The following is a 17382-nucleotide window of genomic DNA, read 5'->3' as shown; positions in this document are numbered from 1 at the left end:
AACTTCTAATATATTGTCTTGGGAATTTGTTTTTCTCGAGTGAAGGCGTAGATAGTTTCTCCATTTTTTTTTTCTTTAGTACTAAAAAACCCTACTTTTTTTTAAAGCTCAATCCATCATCCTCACATTTTAGCAGCCCCAGGGAGCTCTGTGCCATCCCCTGGGAGGACTTACCCTTCCTGTAGTCTTGAGCAGAGGGCAGCATCCCCTGGTAGACGTGGTAGGGCAGGAGCCGCTGCAAGGCATCGTTGAAGGAGCGGAACGACGTCTTGTAGTCGGGATGCAGCACCGCGCCCTGGTGTTTGTGCAGCTGCTCCAGAAAACTGGAAGGAAGGAAGAAGAGGGAAAACTGCTGGGGGGGGGGGGGGAAGGGAGTGGGTTTGACGCGCAAAATTCCCTGTTTCTAGCGTTAACAACATCACATGGAAGAAGGGCCACAGAAATATACTACGGTAACGAATGGAGCCACAGCAGAGAGACTGTCTCTGATGCTTTAATTTACCCCCCCCCCCGATGCACTCACCAAGCTTCCTTGCTGGGCTGTAGTGTTGGGGCTTTCTTCAGACCAAGCTTGCTGTCGTACTGCTGGGAGAAGAAAGGACAGGGGTGAGAGGGAACGGCGCCGACACGCTGGGTTTAACCCATGCCGGCAGCTGGACCGAGCCCAGCCTACTGGGAATTTATTCTCTTTTGAGGGAATTGAGATACAGGAGCAGAATTGTGGAGACTGGCAACTACTCTAGGAAGGAAGATGATGGATCGAATTGGTTTAGAATTAGGGGAATGAGCAAAAGGAGAAAGTGCAGATCACCACGGATTTTAAGTACGGAGGAAGGCTTCTGCTCACTGACAAAACAGCTTTTGGCGTATTTAGATTACACATATAAATTGGTATATATACACCCCAAATATACCAATATATAAAGATACCAATATATAAAGATACCAAATTTATATATATTTGTATTTTGGTATATTTAGAGTTCCTACACTAAAGGGATACGCAACAACCTGCAAAGAAACTTCATTTCTTTCAACGACAAAACTTGATGGTCGCCAGCCCTTGTCTGCATCGTCCCCTCAAGACCATTCCTCAGAAGAGCCCTCCGCAGACTCTTCCTTTAAACCCTCCCCCCCCCCCCCCGCATGTCGGTGCACGCTCACCAGCTGTTGGCCTTGCATGGGGACCGAGGGCACGAGCTGCGGTAATCCTTTCCCAACGACCTGGATCTGCAAGGGACCTTTCCCAAGGTTCAGGCCTGAGACAGAACTGATCACGCCAGGCTTAGCCTGCAGAAGAAACAAAAAGAAATCACTTTGTTTAGAATCCCAGAGTGATTTCACCAAATAACGACGAATTGCCAAAACATGCCTGCCAAGACAATGTTGGTCGTTGGCGAAAGCGCTCGCAGGCACCTCCCTGGCACCTCAGGTGTAAATACCCAAATCTAAGATGAATAGTTCTATTTTTATGCAAAAATACTAGTTTGTACTTCCAGAAATCTACATCAACAACCCTGACATCCCGTTAAATCATCACTAAGTAGTCAATTCTCTTAAAGAGGAGGAATGATGAAGATCCCCTCCCCAAAACTTTCATTAATACTGGTGGGAATTTTGTATCACCTTTAGATATTCACAGCACTTTAAAAGTGGAAAAAAAAGTTTCTAGAAATTAATTCTCTTTTTGATAAAATGGAGGGGAACACTGACAGATTTGTTCACTCTCAAGGTGGAAAACTTTGAAATAAAGTGGAAAACCATGAAAAATACTTCCTCACCTGCACTGGCTGCTGTATGGCAAGAGGCATTCCTGACTTCCCCTGGGCTGCAGCCCCTTTCCCAGCAGAAATTGGCGTGGAAACGCTGGAGAAGGTTTTACTCTCTGCAGGAACTGGGGCAGTAATACCTAGCAAATGTAAAACAGAGGGGGGGTTTGTGTTTAAGTTCAAGCCTAGATAACAAATAACATCATCCTGGATTCCCCCAGCACATTTCACCCTGAAAGACCGAGCTTTTATCAAAAAACTCAAGTGCAAACAAGCAGCAGGGTTTGATTGCCCTGACCCTGGCTCCCTGCGCTGACAGCTTTCACCCCACCGCCCTTTTCTCACACACGAAGCATCACTTCAGCAGCTGAGCTCTCCCAAAACAAGGGTGATGCGATGCTTGCGTACCACAACGCTTGTGTGCTGGGATGCCCTCCCATGTTTTTCCCTGCCCGAGAGTTGGAGCTAGCAGCACGAACCTGCAGTGGAAGGCGGGAGGGTGGCAGGCGTGTGGCTGTGCGCGGGGGCCAGTGTCGTCGTTACCGCCTGCCCCTGGCCGCTCACCAGGACAGAGGAGGACGGGCTGCTGAACTGGCTAAGTGCAGGGGAAGCCTGGCTGGTGGGAGGCTGCTGTTTCGTTTGCAGGATGATCCCCTGGGGCACCTGCGTGGGATAAAAAAAACCCCAAACAACCCAGAAGTTGAAAACATGCCCTAAACCCATTGCTTTTTAATCCGTAGGTACCATCGATACAGCACAAATGCACAAGGAGGGAAGGGACCGTTTGCCATGCTGGCCCCATCTGTCCCTGCAACCTCAGCGCTGGGAGATGGACATGAGAGAAGGAAAAAAAAAAAAAAAAAAAAAAAAAGGCACATGCTGAGCTCCACCCCTCCAGCTCAGCTGGTGTCCGGGGTCTAAACTGCAGGAATGGGTCCTGTGTGCTCAAAAAAAGCAAATTGAATCCTTATAAGGGGATTTTGCTTTAAGTTAATATGCAGTTAAATAAAACCAAGCTCGAGCCCTTTTCATTCCCTGCTCCTCTTCCTCCCTGCCCAAGTGAATATAAAATAAATAACGGTAGTTTAATTTTAGAAGCCTGGTTTTTTTTTGGGTACTTCATTGGGAAGTCCCTGACCCGCCCCCCTCCATCAGTGAAACACCATTAACGAGGGCTGGATGGGTCCCTGAGCACAGGAATACCTGCATCCCACAGACCCAGCCTCAACACCGGCACCCCTCCCAAATCACAGACTCGGGGGGGGCGGCAGGATTTGACCCCTGCCCAGACAGGACAGGTCTCAGGCAATGCTTGTCACAGGAAAACAGGGCACACTTTTATTTTTATTGCGGCAAATTCCTTCTCCTCGTCTTATTTACAAACCAAAACACAAATCACATCTGTGGAAGACGCCTCTCCTACAAGCGCTATACATTAAGGTATGCACATGCATTCCTGTGACAACAGGTGGCAGAGCCAGATGTAAACCTCAGCACAAACCCACTCAGCACCCCAAAAAAACCATGGGGCTGCGCCGAGGAAGCAGCACCTGGTTCAGCTCTACAGCAGAACCCCCCGGGGACCTGCCTGGGAGGAACCAGAGGGGTTTTGCTTCCAGTTTTGCCTTTAATCCCTCGGCTCCCCGATGGCAGGAGGCTCGCGGCAGCACTTTGCCACGCTACCTCCCTCCTGACCTATGCCCAGTGTGAGACCCTCGACGGTACTTATTTACCTGCTGGAACCTGTCCAGTATTTGCTTCTGCTGAGGAGCAGGGTTGGGGATGGCCGGGAGGGTTTGGAATTGGCTCGGGACCATCGGAAAGCTCCTCTGCTGCTCCGCAGTTAGGTGGAGAGCGTGGGTGGGAGTGGGAGGTTTGATCTGGCCCTGAGATGGAAACTGCAGCTGGAAGTGGGGGGAGTGGGCATGCTGGACCTCCGCCGGTGCTGGGAGCTGGACCTGGAGCTGCACGGGTGGTGGGGCAGCTTCTGCCTGCACCGGTGGCGGCTGGAAAGGTGGCTGGGGCTGGGAGGGTGGGCGCAGGGGATGCTGCCCCCCCCCGAGGGGGGACAAGGCCAGCTGATTCTGGATGACGTAGAGGCTGGGCATAGGTGCCTGGGGGGTGCAGGAGCGGGAGAGTGGCTCGGAGGGGGGCCGGGAGAGGGTCTGTGGCTGGGAGGGAGAGCGCGAGTGGGGTTGGGAGGGGGGTCGGGAGAGGGGCTGGGGTTGGGAGGGAGGCCGGGAGGGGTGGGGGGACTGCATTTGGGAGAGGTGGGTGGCCGGGAGCTGCGGGCTCTCCCCCAGGGGAGGATGAGGTAGTGAAGGGGACGGGGAGGCTCCAGGGAGCTTCTGCTGCCCTGCAGGTAACTGAAACAGAGAAGGAAAGAAGAAGAAGTTAGTCAAAGCTCAGGAAGGAGTTTTGCCCTAGAAGATGCCCACGGCTTTCTTGGCTCTGTCAAAATACGATGGCCAACCGTGCAGGCAGCGCAAATCACTCTGAAAGCAGCTTCACAAATTGCTCATAGAGCATCTCTGCCGCCTGCAGTAACAAAGTCCCAGGAAAACGAGCTCCTGCTCTTGGCCGATCTGCCCTAGCACCCTCCCTAAGCCCCTTAGGTAACACTACTAGGGCAGCCCCCGTCCCACCTGGGGATGCCGGGGGGCACGGTGCCGCTGCTGGACTCGCCCAGCCCCGAGCATGCCCCAGTGTCGCTTTTAAAAGCATTTTTAGGGTCAGGATAAGGTAAAACTGCAGGAGGGCATCTACCCCGGCTTTGCTCAGGCTTCTAAAAGCAGCTCCACGCCGTGGCCACGTCAGCCGAGGCAGGGACCCACGGCGGCCACAGGCAGAGGGATGCTGAGCCCATCCAGCCTGCTGCTCCTCCCCGTGAGATCGGGAGAAGAAGCGTTTTCTAGTTTTCTTCCCCAAAAACACCCTTACCACTGCCCCCAGGACTGGCTGGAGCAATGCTTGGACATATCCTGCCCTCCTTTCCTACCACAGACAATGCAAATCTGAGGCTGTTGCTCCCCTGGGGAAGGGGATCGGTGGCCATTGGTTCCCCAGAGCTGGCCGGGGGTTAACGAGGACGGCCCTAACGGCCCTCGCTGCTGCGAGCGCCCGCTCAGCATCCCGCTGTTTAAACTTCTGGGGAGAGATTCACCCCAGGTGCTGCGCTCTCCCTGTGCCTCAAAATATCCCTCCGATTAATTATAGTATTTTGCAACTACCGATTGCCATGGAAATATAAAGAATTGGGGGGGGGAGTAATGAAGCCTCTGGCAGGGACAAAAATGGACCAGACAGCAGCTTGCGAGTGCGAAGGGAGAGGAAAAGAAAAAGCAATGCAGGGCAGCAGCAGCTTTCAGGGTTAGTGAGGACCTGCAGGCAAGTGAGTGGGAGCAGCTGGAGCTTGGAGGGGAGATGGATAGACAGAGGGATGGATGGCGGGGTGGCTGGCAGGGGGAGGAGAGCTACAGCCCAGCTGTGGGGAACTGGGGGGCATCCCCACCTCTGGGCAGAGAGGGGACTCCCGCAGCCCCCTGACTTTGGCCACAGCTTGCCCCTTCCGTACACCCAGGGCTGTGAGTTGTAGTTTTGGGGTGTAAGGGCTGAAAACCCCCAAATGGCTGGTCCGGCAGCAGCTTGCCTTCGCCAAATGATAAATTACTGAAGTCCGCTTAATTCTGGGCACCAAGCTGCCAGGTGCAAGGAGGGAGCATCCTGCTGTGCTCAGAGCACTTCTCCCCTCTCCTTTCTGACAAGGTGAACGGAGCAAACCTGGCTGCTTCGCTTCGAAAGCAAAACCACAACCCTTTCGTTGGCTATGTGTAGGTCCAGCAGAGAAAACCGGACTGGAGGAAGAGCTTGGAAGCTTTAAAAGACGAGCAGGGCAAAAAATAAATGCCAGATGTCTGACAGCACCCAACCCCTCTGCTGTAGCACACGCAATGCACTGCAGCGCACGGTTTTCTGTTGCTGGATCAGTTTTCCGTACGGCACCATGCGACGCGCACGGGGAACATTTAGCAGTAACCACGTTGATGGGTCCTCCTCCTCCTCTGCCTGCCTCTCGCCACATCCATCCCGGCACGCTATGCTTGCTTCATCGGCAACGCCGCAAGGCGGCTGCCGAAGAGAAAACCATGGCTGCTTTTGTCCTGGACACGGGCACCGCGTCTTCCACGGCTGGTGGCTGGCAGGAGAGGCAGGACAGTCCTGGTACAGCCGGCGAGGAGAACAGCTCTCTCTGGAGGCAGGAGAGGGACTTTGCAGGGGAAGGCACCGGAACCCATCGCGTCCGATCACAGTCCGATAACGCAACTGTAGCAATATTTAACACAATCGCAGATTTAGGTATGTCCTGGCAAAAAGCCTACCGTGATGTGCAGGAGAACCCCGCACCATTATGACTAAGCATTAATACTCTACCTGGCATCGAAACCTGCATTAAATGGCAAATAGAGACAAAGCTGGTGGAGCTGGGGCACACCAATGGCGGGAAGGGTTTTCTCTATTTCCAAATCTCAGGGGGGGTTGCAAGTTTCTTAAACCCCCAGTGATGGCTCGAACTGTAACCCTTTAGTCACAGGCAGACACCTGGTTTTAATTATGCTGAAATACCAGGAGGTGACTGTCAACATCAAGCCCAAATACCTTGAAAGACGCTTCCATGCTACTAGTTACGCAGAAGTTCAAATGAGAATTTTAAAGCTTTCCACTACTGAAATAATAATGATAAAATAATAGAGTGCTTGCTCTCTTCCCATTTCTTTCTCTGATAATTCAGAGACTTTGGTAGGTTATGGACCAGCACCCACCTTTATGAATATGAGTTTAAGAAAAGCCACAACGGTTCAAATCTGGCATCTAAAATGTCACCAAACCCTTTACCAATGTAGGTAAGGCCAGATGAGATGTCCACAGCCCTCGCTGGACCGACTCTGACCTCCTCATGCTGATACACGGGTGGGTCGCAGCCAACGCATCCACAGCGGGGACTCTTGCAACGAGACGCTGCACGTTGCTGCCCACCCGGCTACTGTTGTCGCTTCTAGAGCCACCCAATTATTTTTAAAGGTCTGACTCGAGCTAATGAAGGTAGAAAACCCTAAGTGGGAAAGCAGGGCTGACGCCACGGGCTGAGCTCGACCCCAAGCTGCAGATGGAGCATGGGGACGAGGCGGACACCGAGTCCACACTGACCCCTCTGTGCCACGGCGGTGGCTTTGGTGACCTGGACGGACCCATTGCCAGCTCCTCCTTCCAAAGGCAAGGTGATGGCACTCGACTACGTGCAGAGCAGCCCCGAGCCCCGCTCATTGCTCCCGGCAACTTTAAATGTAAACACCTACCGAGAAAGGGAATTGCCCTATGGTGGGAAGACAACACGGAAAGAATTAAGGCGACACAGGAGCACTTCTAGCACCTACGGCGTGTAAAGCAAGCCCAAAAGCAGGGCTCTCCAGGGCCTGCCGCACTCGGTGTCAGTCTCCAGACACCCAAAAGGCTGCAAACACCATGGCCACCACCCGGAGGGGCTCTACTTGCCTGTTGTAGGAACATCTGCACGGAGTCCTGGTTGATGATGGCTCCAGCAGCTGCCTGCCCCAGGATGATCTTCTCCGGGCTGGAGGCCAAGCTGGGGCTGGGCTGGGAAGTCACAGGCTGCTGGGCAGGTGGCGGAGGCGGCACGTTGAGCTGGAGTGGAGCGGGCGGCTGGGAGGCAGTTTGGACGGTGAGGATGGAGGACTGGTCGGCGCTAGGCAGCAGGCTGGCCCCTGAGGCAGGCTGCGGCTGGACAAGGCCAGGGCTTTGGCTACTGGTGGTGGCAGAGGCTTGGATGCTCACCGCCTGGCCGAGGTTCTCAGTGGCGTTGAGCATGGCCACCTGGTTGGGCAACGTCACCCCCTGGATCACTGTCTGCCCCGTCTGGCCCAGCGAGGCGGCCACCGAGGGTTGGCTCTGTGTGGTCAAGCTGCCCGCCAGTGAAACGGGCATCTGGAAGAGAGCCGGCTGACCCACCTGGCCGGGCTGGAGCTGGATGGGGGCCGAGAGTATGTGAGCGGTACCATGGGCGTTCTGCGAGGTGAGCACCTGGCCCAGGTTCAGCTGGCTAGTGATGTTCTGGTTGGTGAGGATCTGGGCCGGCAAGGCTTGGTTGGTTATCAGCTGTCCACCTGGCCCTTGGCTAGTTATGATATGGGCTTGCCCACCTGGGTGGGCAGTGGTCAGGATCTGCCCTCCCATGTTGGCCTGCAAGGCGGAGAGCTGCTGGGGTATCTGCATGGTGGAGGCGCCCGCCAGCTGCCCAGGGAGGAGGAACTGGTTCTGGCCCTGCAGCATGGCCTGCGGGACGTGCTGGGCAGGGATGACGATGCTGCTGCCCTGGTTCAGCAAGTGGACACTCATGGGCTTGCTGAGGGCTTGCTGCTGTGGCGGCGGCTGCTTGAAGACGTTGGCTGGAAGCCCTTGGGGGAAGCCCGACAGCACCACGTTCTGCCCGGGTTTGCTGGCCATGAAGGTCAGGTTCTGCTGGGCCTTCTGCTGCTGCAGGGCAGCTTCGTTCTGGATGGTCAGGGTGGTGTTGTTGGAACCGAAGGGCTTGGGGGTGATCTGGTACAGTTTTTGCTGGAGGACCCCGGCAGGTTTGGGCTGAATCGGGGTGGGCGTCCTGTGAATGATGACGTTTTGGGCCTGCACCAAGGGGCTGCTCAAGTTTGAGGTGACGGTGAGCGGCTGGGAGCCTTGAGTCCCAGACACGCTCCCAAACATGGAGTTCCCGTTCAGCGTCGTGGTGGCCACTGTCGGCAGGTTCTTCTGGATGACGAGACTGGCGCTTTGCGGAGAGACCCCCGTCGAGGCGAGGGTGACCTGTTGCTGCTCGGGCGCCGTCTGGGTGATGTAACTGCCGACGGGCATGGTGGCCACTTGGGAAGGCTGAACCTGCTTAGCAATGATCTGCTGCGCCGGCTGGTTGATGGCCATCACTTGCTGCCCGACCACCTGAATCGGCCCGATGCCCAGTGTCCCACCGGGGCTGCCGTTGGGCAAGCCCTGGAGATTGGAGATGGGCTGGATGGTGACGTTCCCCAAGCCGACCTGCTGGAGGAAAGGCTGAACGCTGATGGCCTTGTTGACAACATCTGCTCCTACCGACTGCTGCACCAGGGCTTGGTGCGTCAGGACAGTGGGTTGCTGCAGCCCGATCAGGTCAGCTCCACTGGAGAAAATCTGCGGGGTGCCATCGGAGGCTGTCTGCACCACCGGCTGAAGGGTGGGAAGCTGGAAGGAGCCCAGGTCCAGCTCGGCTTCCGCCTCCAGTGTCTGCTCGGTGATGTTGGCCTCTTGCAGGCTCTGCTGGAGGATGTCACAAGGCTGGTCCGAGTTCTGCAGGTTCACCCCGCTGCTGGACGGTGACCCCAGGATGTCATCTTCTAAAAAGTCGAGGTCCACGCTGGTCGTGGGCTGGCTCTGCTCAGTGCTCAGATGGTTGCCGGAGGACTCTTGTACGTGCAGCTGGGAAATCGCCAGTCAGAGGGGAGAAGAAAGAAGGCATTGAGCTCGAGCATGAGGAAGAGGGCTACAAGTCAACCACTCAACAGCTTTTGTGAGCCACCTCAGAAAAGAGCGGGCAAACAGTGCCCTCAGGCAGCCTGCACCTCGGTTTGCTAAGCATGGAGAGCATTTTGGCATCCCCTGGAGAGCCTAAATTAACGTGCGGCATCGTTTGAGAGCAGGCGAGCTGGACATCAAATGACTTGCTTTAAGTGAGGGAGGGGGCCAAGGGCAGAGCTCCTTAACGGCATCCCAAGGACAGGTTAAAAGCTTTACATTTATCATGCGTTAAGCCATTTCAAGGCCACCAAGTAGAAGAGTTCAGAATACTTCCCTTGTCTTTAATTCTTAAAAATTCAGCTGTTATCGGGATGGGAGTGGAAATTTCATATTCTGGAAACAAGCCTAAATACTCCATGAAAACCCAGCCCTTTTCTTGCAAGAGACGTTCAAGCAGCAGCCAAGTTAACCTCAGACACACACTGCAGTCTGTCACTATAGGCAGCCCTCCTATAGCGAGGGTGTAGGAAGGGCGTCCCTAGGCAAGCACCTTGCGCGCAAAGACTGCGCTGGGAAGAACCAGGAAAATAACAGAAAAGCAACATGCAGCCTAACCTCAGACCCCACCAGCTTTGCACCGTCAAGTTTTACAAAACACAGATCTACTAGGAAGTTAAAAAATAAAGTAAAAAGTCAAAGCAGAAGTAAGCCTCAACTCCTAGATAAATTTATTGGTTATAAAGCATCGGCAGCTTTATCCAAAGTCTTTGTAAAAAATAAAGCACAATGGGGGGGGGGGGAAATCAAGACTTATTACAACGTAACTGGAAATAGAGAAAAAAATTCATGCTTGAATGTTATCCATGCAGAGTAACCCATGCTCTTGGGGGAAAAGAAGAAAAACCAGAGGATTTTTAGACTCTACTTCCACATATTTTACCTTCGCTGCGGCAGCGGTCTGCAAGGAAAGGGAGCACTCCAGCCTAAGGGGAGACTAAGAGGAAGGGGATTTGTCTTGTCACCAACTTTTTTAAGCATTCTTCCAAATTATCTGTACCACCTTTGAGGTGTGAGAGCACGGTGACACCTTTCTCTTTCTTCGCCCGATTTTCTATCCTCAAAGCTTTTCCCAGGTTAAAAGCAGACTTTATATCTGCACGTGAAACCAACTTTTCTCCCCTGATATATGGGGAACCTGTTGGAGCTATTTCTCTGTAAATCTTGAGGAATAATCCCAGCATCCTGCCTCTTTTGCTAGACCGGGGAAACATGAAAAACAAGCCTGTGAAACAACAACAAAAAACCAAAACAAAACAAAAAACAAAACAAAAAAAAAAAAAAGAGAAAGGTTTCTAAGCTGATGTTCCCCAAGTATAAATTAAAAAAATACATACCCCAGCACCTTCAAAAAAGGCACTGGCTGCATCTCCTGTGTTGTCCAGGAGATCATCACTGTCAATCTGTAATTAAAAAGATTTTATTTACTTTCTTTAGATATAGTATGAAAAAAAAAAAAAAAAAAAAAAGTGCAGCGCTGATGAGCAGCCCCTAGAAAGCGCTGAGCTCTCACCCGGGGGCAGCAGTGGGGCAGCGTCCCTCCCCGTCCCCTGCTGGCAGGCACCCCATTTTGGCTCAAAGTGCCCCAAAACCCCGGCTGGCTGCTCCACATGGGCAGCAGCGGGAGCTGCCCAGTGCGCTTGGCCGGGGTCCTAAAAAGTCCTAAAAACTAAAAGAATCCTGAACTTGGGGTTTCTTTCTTTAAAAAAAAAAAAAAAAAAAAAAAAAAACAAACAAAAAACTACCTCATTGTTTATTAAAAAAAAAAAAGGAAGTTTGTGTTAAAGTTTTTGGTGAATAGAAACAAGTTCGTCGCTCACCTTTTCGGATCCATGTAAAAAATCGTTCAAGGCCTGAGGATCGCTGCAAAACAACACACAAAACCATTTAGGGATGCAACACGTGACCCGCGTTGAGTCGGGAGTGAAATGCGTGTTTCTAATGCACTAACATAACTTTGAATACTCTTAAGTGCAATAACTAATGATGTACACCAATTTATACTTCAATGGCTACGCTTTATTACAGACAGAAGTTAACGTATAGGTGGTCAGTTTTCTTCTCCTGAATCACTAACACTGCCTTATTCCCCTTCCCCTGTTAATTCTGCAAAGTCCCAATTACCAACAGTTTCGTAATCACAATAACCCCTCTTTGGAAAATTAGCCCATGTTGGCTGTTGACAGGCAGTTTGTCAAAAAATCATTTGGGCGACCTAGCTAATGAGCATCCCCAGCCCAGTGCCGTTGATGGCCAGCAAGGACTGGAGTGCAAAAAAAGTCATAGTTGTTGGCAAAATATCAGAGAGGTGGGATTTATTCATGTTATAAGCGGGACAAGTGAAACACGGGATGCACAGAGTCTGTTCTTTCCTCATGTAAAGTTGTGTAAAACCTCCTCCGGCACAGCCCTAGAGAAGCCCAGAGCCCTCTGAGATTTACAGGAGGGAACAAAAACATACATCAGGAGGGGTTTCTAAGTTTGGGAAGTTTGCAGACCCTCTGGAGCACACCTCAGATGATTTTTGGCTCTGGGAGACCCAGCCCGGCACTGGAGAAGCCCTGGTGACTGACGGGGATGTGCCTACAGACCAAGGGTGGCAGAAACCCCTTCCCACCTCTACACCTTGCCCAAAACAGCACGAGAGCAGTGTCCAGCTCACGGCGCCATGCTACTTACCAAATTACATCTAGCAGGCACCGGCCATCTTCATCATCCATGTCAACTGCAAAGAGCAGAGAGAGACCATGTTACCGTCAGGAGGGCAGAGGGCTTGGGAGCTGCTCCTTGCTCCCTTCGTCCCAAACACCGCGCTTTGCTCTTCCTCCCCATCCCCAGCGATGATGAGGATGTCCTACTGTTATCTGATGGTGGGGGACAGGGGACCAGACCAGAAGACACCCCAACAGGAGTGTCCACCACTCAGGGGGGCATCAACCCGCTGCCAGAAACCCCATGAAGGTGCTGCAGGTGGGAAGGAGCAATCCCACCCAAGGGACAGGCTGGGGCCACCAGCCAAGAGAACAGCTCTGCAGAAGAGGACCCCAGTTCAAAGTTGACCAGCAATGTGCCCTGCAGCCATGGGGGCCAACCGAGGCCAGAGGAGGATCACCCAGACAGCCTGGAGGACTGAGTGGTGCAAGGTTACAGCCATCAGCGGGAAACCCATTGCCCCTCTCCACTGGAGAAGCTGATGGCAGCAAAACCACCCATCTCCACCATCGCTTCCTTGAGCAGCGGTGACGGGAGAGACAACTGGGAAGCCAAAAGCATGGTCAGCCAAGCCCCGTAACCAGCAGCCGAGGGACCCCCTCGTCCCTCCACTAAGCTCAATCCTCCATCGCTCCCATCCCTCCATCATGGTTGCTCATCCCTCCACCAGACAGATTTCACCAGCAGTTCTCCCAACCAGGGGTTAGGTTTTGCTCTGAAACCCAAACCAGCAGGTTTTTGGGCTTGTTTTCACCCCGCTGAGGGGGACCGGTGACCCTCACCGGCTGTGTCCAGTGTAGGATGGTCCCAAACCCTCAACACCAGGAGCAGTGGGAGGCAGCACAAGCCAGATCCCAGCACCCACAGGGACAGCTTGGCCATAACTCTTATTTAAAAATCTCACATTTGTGCATTTTTCTATCCCTAAAACTTTCACTGTGACAAAACTTATTTGGAGGCATTTTGCTTCAGAAGGTGGAATTGAGGAGTTTCTGCTGATAACCCGAGACCTGGCACTGGGCCACCTCCTCGCAAAACCTTTTTTATGACAGGGTCTGGAAAATAGTGGGAGGTTGGGGCTTTTTTTTTTTTTTTTTTTGTGTTTGCCCTCTTTTCCTCAGATCTGCTCCACAGCTGTGGTCTGGGCAGGGTTTGGAGGTGCAGTGGTACAAAACTGCCTAATGAGACTCAGCTAATAAGGAGGAGAGGAAAAAAAAAAAAGTCAGCTATCTCAGTAGACTATAAAGATAAAAAATGGGGAAACTCACTGCAGGATAAACACAACTTTTATGGGCTGAAGTTCATGGTTTTGAACAATCTGACTTCCATAGTTGTCTGTTGGCTGTAATTATTTTCAGGACCTGCAAATGAATAATCTAAACATGCCAGTGAAACTCCACTAATTACTCTGGAGAAGACTGTAACCTGAAGAGCACACACTGCTCCATGTATACAATAGAATGAGACTGTGTATTTTAATTTTTTCCACTATTTCAGACGTTCTGCTGAGTGTTTATGAATAACGAAACAACTATAAAAATGCAGAATGGAGAAGATTTTCTCCAAGTTCCAGCTTAAATCTTCCCCTACCCAGCAGGCACACACAACATCACACCCCCCCTAAGGCAGCAGAGCCTCGCCCGCTGGGCTCAGGATGCACACTGGCATTTCTAACCATGCACCAGGCAAACCGCTGTAATTCCTAAGACTGAGAAAGCCCAGCTCAGCACCACAGAAATCATCCAAAAAATGATGATGTTTATAAAGCTTTCCCCCCCATCTTTGGCTTTCTGCTACAGCCCTCCTGTAACAGAGGCTTGGGGGGATTTGTGAATTAAGAGATGCTTTGCTGCTATCTGGATTTCTGCCTTGTCACTTGGCGATATTGATTACAGACAGCTTGCTGGCTTGGGAGGAGGAAATTAAAGCTGCTTTTTAAAGCGATGATGCAGGGGCACCCAGCATGGCTGCTGTACAAGAAGAGCGGATCCTGACCCTGAATACACTCGATGGGTGTCCAGGAATTACAGTCAGGCGGAGCAAGGGCAAGACGCTATTAAATTAGACCAGGAACATTCTATCTTCACAGTTATGAAGTAGTGCGGTGATGAGTCAGGTCAGGTCCTTTGTCGCTAGTTAATGGGCAGGAAGGAGAGCCGGGGCCTGAATCTTAAAAATATTAACTAAAAAGCTGTATTCAAAAGCAAACGAAACCCCCAGTGGTCTGAATTCTCACCGCAGATATAAATATATAATATTCCTTAAATATACGCAATAAACCTGCTTACTTTTATCCATACACGTCAAGCAAAGGGCACTAGGGAGGAGCTGACAGCAAGCATCACCCCGGCTGCGTTTGAGGACAACATTCTGTTGCTATAGATGAGGAATGAGTGACATCATGAACCGCAAGCGGCATCACCACCACAGGGCAGGGGAAGGCACAGCAGGGAAGTTATTATGTCAGCTGATAAAACGCATTTGAAGTAAAACAAAAAGTAGAGAAATAACGGATTTGCTAAAGGATTCGTTTTGCTGCTGGATCTGGTGCATCCTCACTGTTGTTGGGGTAGAACAAAACCAAAATATGCCAATAACACCAAACGGGTGATTAATCAGTGACCCGAGACGGCCCATTTTCACCCCTTTTTAACCCACAAAGTAGCATCCATGGGTTAGTTTCATTCAAAATACCAACTACCTCAACCTCCTGCAAGCATCCCTCTTCCAGCAGCTTTACTGCAGGGAGGACGGCGTCCTCCCTCCAGCTCATGCACTCGGTATACATTATTTTTCATTTATTTCTACCTCCAAAAATACACTTACCTATATCACAAGAGTTTTAAGACTATACAAGTATTTAAAACTCTTTTGAGATGCAAAGCAGAGGAAAAGTGTTCTTAACCTCACAGGTGTGATAGGAGATGATGTGGTCTCCCCCTTTGAAAAGCGTGAGCAGAGATATGAAATCACTGGGAAACGGGAGCATTTCACAAGTGTTAATGTAACTCTGTACCCGGGAAATCATATTTGAGGCTCTCCAATGAAAAAAAACAAAAATGGGTGTCCTCAACATCCTGACGATTAGTTTGAATTATTCTTTAACTGGGAAGTTACATATGACACTGACACAGACTGCCGGTGGAAGGAAAGGCTCCCAACCCTCAACCTCATGCAATATTCGAGCTGCAAACTGAAGCTGGAGGAACCATCCTTTAGAGAGAGCTCTGAAGCTTAGATGGAGCACAGCACTTTGAAGCGCAAAGTACAAGAAGCCAGCAAGCGTTCCAGTCAATTCCATTTGCTATGTATGCACAGCAAGCTTTGCATAATCTTATTTGTAAAGAGCCAGGTTTTACACCTTGAAAATGCAAAACCCCCTCTGTTGTTACTTCACTTCAGAAGAGCTGGATGAAATTGCTTTTATTATAAAAATGCACATTTTCTTGGTTTGTTTTCTTCCCCCTCCCAAACTTCTAGAATTTATTTTTCTCCTTGTTGTTTTTGCCATACTCCACTTAAGAAACAAATGATTTCACCAACACACACAACGCCACTTTCCCTGGCAGTGACCAGCCCACACACTCTGCAGAGGACTTTAAGTCTTCAAAACACTTTCAAACTTCAATCCTTGCACCGTTCTGCAAGGAGTATTGCACAGCTGAAAACCTGCAAGCTGAGAGAAGTTCGGGCACCTAAAATTCTTTTAAAAAAGTCAATGTAAGCACTTACTAACATTATTTCATGTCCAAGTCACTCTCGTAACACTACTGTCAAGGCAGAAAGTTGATTTCCACAACCAAGAGCACCATCCACAGTGGATATATTTAGAGTATTTGGTTGTAGGACAAAGAGACAATGTGATTCAGCAAACGGGTCACGAGGGAAGAACTCCAAAGCACTGGCTCTATTCCCACTACTGACCTTGCCCAGCACTTAACGTTCATGTGCTTTCAGTTCTTTCCTCCTCTGTAAAATCAAAATCACAACTGCAGCACTTTGGAAATGCAGCAGGATCTGCAGGCGAACATCCTTGGACAAACCACCTTAAATAAGCTCATTTCTTTAATGCCATTAAAGGCATATCCATACGTATTAGAATACTACAGTGCTGATTAATTAATCTGAAAGTGGCAATAGATGTTCCAAGTATTTTCAGAGACGCACTCCTCTTTCAAACCCAGGGAACCGCCAACCTGACAGGGTGTTTCAAGCAAACCCTGCTGCGATTCTCATCCCCCAAAGTTATTTTAAGCATTTGATCCTGTCTTGACACCACAATCAAACGTTTCTGGTATCACCCCTGGAAGATTTAGGATATTACGTGCACGTACGTGGTTACAACTGTGCTTACTCGCACTTTATAAATAATTAAAAGAGGGAGCTGGTAAAACACATGGCACTTTCACTAAATCTGACAAGTCACCTTCGGCGAAGCATTTTTCTTTCCATTTACAAGAGCCTCGTAAAGTGCTGTAAAATGACAGGGAAAAAATTGCCTTCAGCATTATCATCCCACATTCATTTTAATCTTCAACATTAAAAATTACGTTGTCCCAGAAATTAACTAAATACGTAGGGGGAAAAAAAGCAGCCAGAAAGCGCTGCTCTTCACAGTACAACGCCTGCCAAAAAGTTAAAAACACAGCAAAAGGCAACAAGGAAACTTTCTAACGCACAAAGATGTTTTACAGCCCCATTTTGCTTTCATGCTGGATGGTGTTTTTCCCCATTTTGTTTATGAGAACACAGAACAACATATTTTTGGCAAAAGCTATGTTTAAGTGTTTCAGTAACAGCTGTGCTCTGCGTGCCGAACTGATGGCAACAACATCAGACGCCGCAACGTCTTCTGCAGATCCTTGCTCTGCTCCACACAGGGGATGCTTCGTGCCAACAGTAGTTCTGACTTGATTTTATGACACGATAACACTCAATGTCAGCCTATTTTTAGATCTCGCACACACGCCACATGCTTGTGAAGCTGGAAACGGTAGTGTGATGTAAGGAAAAGCCTTTTGCCAGCATGAATGTAACAGGAAGGAAAACACCAAACTTTACATCCCAGTAAGCTCTTGAAAAGGAGACAGAAAACACACTTTGAAGAGATTACAAGTAGTTTTCCTTCTCCCACAGCAGAGGCAAGCCACAAGCCTAATTCCAGGGATTATCCTGGTGGGGTCTCATCAGGAAAAGTAAACCCTCCTGCCAAACCCAGGAAAGATGACAGCACAGACCAGGCAGGACCTGTGGAGCAGGGTCACCAGAAAAGGGAACAGGGTTTAGT

General features: G+C 50.5%; 1 protein-coding gene across 6 annotated transcripts in view; it reads right to left on the bottom strand.

The window, feature by feature from the left end:
- Positions 1 to 17382, bottom strand: part of BICRA (BRD4 interacting chromatin remodeling complex associated protein) — a 35480-nt gene that overhangs the window by 2720 nt on the left and 15378 nt on the right. For 2 of the 6 annotated variants that reach the window (XM_069775049.1, XM_069775050.1), the window contains 9 exons: positions 12063 to 12108; positions 11204 to 11246; positions 7320 to 9287; positions 3503 to 4135; positions 2249 to 2432; positions 1782 to 1909; positions 1165 to 1290; positions 524 to 585; positions 175 to 323 (listed from right to left, as the gene is read on the bottom strand). In XM_069775049.1, coding sequence (XP_069631150.1) covers positions 175 to 323; positions 524 to 585; positions 1165 to 1290; positions 1782 to 1909; positions 2249 to 2432; positions 3503 to 4135; positions 7320 to 9287; positions 11204 to 11246; positions 12063 to 12108 — 3339 coding nt within the window. Of the gene's footprint in view, positions 1 to 174; positions 324 to 523; positions 586 to 1164; positions 1291 to 1781; positions 1910 to 2248; positions 2433 to 3502; positions 4136 to 7319; positions 9288 to 10266; positions 10321 to 10720; positions 10787 to 11203; positions 11247 to 12062; positions 12109 to 17382 lie in introns of all 6 variants that reach the window. The other 4 variants (XM_069775047.1, XM_069775048.1, XM_069775052.1 and 1 more) reach the window with 4 other exon arrangements.

Source organism: Haliaeetus albicilla, chromosome W (assembly GCF_947461875.1).
Source record: "Haliaeetus albicilla chromosome W, bHalAlb1.1, whole genome shotgun sequence".
Lineage (NCBI taxonomy): Eukaryota > Metazoa > Chordata > Aves > Accipitriformes > Accipitridae > Haliaeetus > Haliaeetus albicilla.
This window is presented reverse-complemented; position numbering and strand designations above follow the sequence as displayed.